The following is a 3,966-nucleotide window of genomic DNA, read 5'->3' as shown; positions in this document are numbered from 1 at the left end:
CAGCTACTACGAAGGCTGCCTAAGAGCTTACTGCTCCATACAGGCCTGCTATGCTCAAGTGTCCAATATTATGTCTAGTTTGAGGGAACCTAAAATTACTCTTCTTGTATAGAGGAAGAAAAAAAAAGGCATATGTCAAAAAAACCCAAACCAAAACAAAACCAAAAAGGCAGCCTGCCAAAATTGTCTGCAGGTGCAAAAACCCCTACCATGAGTTCAGAAGTAATCCCAACTGACTGTTTCCCAGCACTGCCTATTACTGTGAGCAGCTCCCTACTGAACCTGAAAGCTCCTCAGGCATTTAACTATATTCACCCACACATGTTAAGGAGATCCTGTTCTGGGAAGATAGGCACTTATCTCTTGCCTCAAGTCCCAGTACAATCCAGCTTAGGAAGACAGGCATTTAAATCCCTTTTAGAAGCCTGAAAAATTAGCAGCAGTCAGAATTATGTCTGACTTTTTCCGACATGGGCCATCAGCTTCCACGTAGGTGCATAAGGCTGAGAGCATGACTTGAGCAGGAGTGTCAGTGTGCATTTTACCATTAGAGAGGGACTGATGTGTCACTGACATTTTACAAGACTACCCCAACTATTACACCACACTTGGGTAGAAAACATCAACCTCTGCTACTGTGCGTGGATACCAGGAGTTGTTGGCTCCAGTTCTCATCTCAAGAGAAGAAAAGAACAAGGGGAGCAAACTTAACACTTGGAAAAGATGTGTCATACAGAAGACAAGAAAAACAAAGCATAACCTTTTAACTCTCCACCCTGTGCCAGAGAGCATCTGGACTGCTAGGCCAATCTTGGGTTTGCTTTTGTCTTCTCTGATGTGGCCCTGCAACACCTACCATCCACACTACCTGGTTGCTGGTTATGCCATTCTGCTGGGAAGTTGGAGCTCAGGGCTTAATTAGGTCTAAAAAGATCACCCACTTCCTTTCTTACAAGTTTTTGCAACTTTGTGCAAAATGTGGGTGCAAGCACTGTGATCTCACTAACGTCAGTCCTGCAGTAGGGATAGAGAGGCTGGATCCTGTGTCGATGGAGCGTTAGGAGTGTTTCAGATGAGTTTCCAAGAGGACATCAGTGCTCTAGCTGCAGGCTGGCTTTGCCCACTGGCACTGTGAGTTCAGTTGCAGCCAGTGGAAAGAAGGAGGCACTCTAAGTGCCTCAAAGAAAGCTGTCATTTTCTGCAGGTCTTCAGAAGTGCCTCTCTTTGTGTCCTCTGCCCATACAGCAAAGCTGAGGAATTAGGTTGCTCCTTTCATCCCTTCCAGGGCTAAGACACCTAAAATTTCATTCAATAATGTCTCAGTGAGGTATCTAAAGTAGATGGATGAGATTCCAGCCTGAATACTTGGGGCTTTGGAGTAAATGATTGCAAGAAAAACCAAAGTGTCAATAATAAGATGCAAGCTGTTGAAAACCAAAGAAAAGAAAGTATTGATTAAAATAAGGAATGCATTAGAAGACTATTTGAAAAGAATCAAAGACTACAGCCTGTTGTAATTATTTTCATTCCTCCTCCATGGCCCATTAGCTTTAGGAAAAAAATAATATATTGTTGGAAAAAAATTTCTAATATTTTCTATGACACTGTACTCATGAACCGTGGAGGGCTGAAAATCATTTGTAACACGCTGAGAAAAAGTAGTGGGTCCAATAAGACTGTAATGTTAACCCATCAGTTTTCCCTCACTTAGTCTAATTCCTTGGATAGCATTGTCTGAAAAAACACAGAGGAGTATTTATTGCAGTAGCTTGAATATGCATAAATTGATTTTATTATACTAGAAAACCTGAGAAAGTATGGTTTATTTATATACAGATTGTGTAAATACACTGTAGGCAAGTTTCACAGTTTAATGTTGAAAGGGCTTTCATTAATGGTGTAGTTCTGAGAAAAGGATGTAAAGCAACATAAAAGAGTCAGGATTTGATTTTTACTGAGATAAGTTGAAAGAATAATTCACCTTTAGTAAATGTATTTCTTCTTTCATGTTGTTTTATGTGTTGCTCTTTCTAGTATTCCATGCATGGTTGCAAAAAATATATATACATTAAGAATGAATCCCTCATTGATGTGACTTAATGATGTCTATAATTTATGTTTGCCTAATTCTCTGTGTTAATAAAAAAAAATCACCAGAGATCCATAAAATTAAATGGCTGGTTTTGTCCTGGAGCAACTACACACTATGCTTTTACTTTAGGTGTATTTCTGACAGAAGACATGAAGTCAGTTCTTCTGAGCAATGTAATCTGATACTGAAAAAGTAAGTTGTTAATTGTATTATTTTTTAGAAAGTATGGAGTGGGTTTTTTAAAAGGCTAGGAGATTGCATTTCAAATACACTTCCAGAATTTTGTATGGCTTCCCATCTTTCTCAGAGACAAAAAGTTACCTAAAGATTTGAAACTGAATATATGGGCCAACGTTTCCTATTGTGCAATGACTATTTTAGTTCGTATCGATACTGAGGCTCATCTGCATTTTTGAAAACCCCCCGGTTCTGTGAATGAAAACCACGGCATCAGGACCAGGCGCTCTATTTCCTGTAGCCGAAACCAGCCACCTACCACAAGAACTGGTAGACAGGACCCGCTTCTCTGTCCCGAGTACTCAGATAAGGCTGAGCATTGAAAACTGACAACACGATACAGCATGCGATATACCAGTTATCATTGTAAAGAAAGTATTAGTCAGACAGGTGTAAAATTCCGGCTCCTGAGGTAGGAAAGCTCCGTACACTGAGCTACATTTGGAGAAATCGGTACCTGCAACTGAGACCTCGAGAGGAGTGAGCTTGAGGGATGCCCGAGGTCAGAGGGGCCGTACCCAGAGCCAGCGACGCCGTGGGAATCCGCAGCAGCCCCTCATTTGTGCCACAGTGAAGGGAAATGCTGAGACAACCCGATGAGCGCTTTCAGCCACGGGGTCCCGAAGCAACGCCGTGTGCCTCGCTCCGCCTAGGCACTGACTGGCTTGTAGCTGTCACAGATGTGGCAGCGACAGTCCCTGCGCCCCAACCCCGGCGGCCTCACCGGGCCGGCTGTCACGCCGCTACCGCCTCCCCCCTCGCTGCAGTGTCGCGCTTGCCGCCCCTCTCCGGCTCCCCCTGCCCAGCTGCTCGGGCGTCCCGGCGGGGGCTGAGCCGCCGCGTTGTCGCTGTTGCCGCCGCCGCCGCCGAGGCCGGTCCGCCCGCCGCCGCCCCTTCTCTTCCCTTCCCTTCCCCCGCCACCGCACATGCCCAGAAGGGCGGGAGCCGCGGCGAGCCCGAGCGCTGCTGTGACAGCGGCGGCGCTTTCCCTTCCGTGGGTGGGTGGGGGCCGCGCCGCGCCCCCCGGCCCGGCCCGGCCCGGCCCGGCGGAAACACTGCGCCGGCCGCCTGCTCGCCCAGTGCCTTCCCCGCCGCGCCCCGAGCCCGCTGCCGCCGCGGGGCGGGAGGCGGCCATGTCGCTATTGTCTGCGCTGGTGCCCTTGCTCCGGGTGTACTGCATCGGCCTCCGCGTCATCCTGCACCAGCTGCGCCGCCGCTTCCAGCCGCGGTGCGCCCCGGCCTCAGGTGAGCACCGCAGCCGGCGCCGCGGGGCGGGGCGGCTCCGGGCCGGGGGGCGGCAGCCCCCGCCGCAGAGAGGGGAAAGTTTGCCGCGCCTCCCCCCACTCACCACGGGCAGGCGGCAGTTCGGGGCCCTGGGGCCGAGAGCGCGCGGCCCAGCCGGGAGCGGCCGGACAGGGGAGGGAAGGCGAGAACAGGGCAGGGCAGCCGCGACCTTGGCTGTAGCGAGGGGCGCTCGGGCCGTGCCCCATCCCCCGAAGTGGGGTAGGGGCTGAGGCACCGCGGCGGCCCCGGCACGGGCGCCGCCGCCGGACTCCTCCCCTGCTCCCCTTCGCTGGCCGAGCAGGACCCGGCGATGCCCGAAGGCAGCGGTCCCGGGGGGGCTGCGACTGGCGGGG

General features: G+C 50.7%; 2 protein-coding genes across 2 annotated transcripts in view; both read left to right on the top strand.

Annotated features, from left to right (window-relative positions):
* Positions 1–1,872: 1,872 nt before the first annotated feature.
* The window catches only part of DHRSX (dehydrogenase/reductase X-linked), a 163,352-nt gene continuing 161,258 nt past the window's right edge, over positions 1,873–3,966 (top strand). The window contains exon 1 of the mRNA XM_041468482.1: positions 1,873–3,574. Within this exon, the coding sequence (XP_041324416.1) occupies positions 3,256–3,574 (319 nt within the window). The 5' untranslated portion in view covers positions 1,873–3,255. The remainder of the gene's footprint in view (positions 3,575–3,966) is intronic.
* ZBED1 (zinc finger BED-type containing 1) overlaps positions 3,446–3,966 on the top strand; it is an 11,802-nt gene continuing 11,281 nt past the window's right edge. The window contains exon 1 of the mRNA XM_041468480.1: positions 3,446–3,574. The gene's annotated coding sequence lies outside the window, so the exon portion shown is untranslated. The remainder of the gene's footprint in view (positions 3,575–3,966) is intronic.

The sequence above is a fragment of the Pyrgilauda ruficollis genome, unplaced genomic scaffold (assembly GCF_017590135.1).
Source record: "Pyrgilauda ruficollis isolate IOZ18807 unplaced genomic scaffold, ASM1759013v1 scaffold22, whole genome shotgun sequence".
NCBI classification, from domain to species: Eukaryota; Metazoa; Chordata; class Aves; order Passeriformes; family Passeridae; genus Pyrgilauda; species Pyrgilauda ruficollis.
Note: the sequence above shows the minus strand (reverse complement) of the source record. Positions and strands in the feature narration are given on the sequence as shown.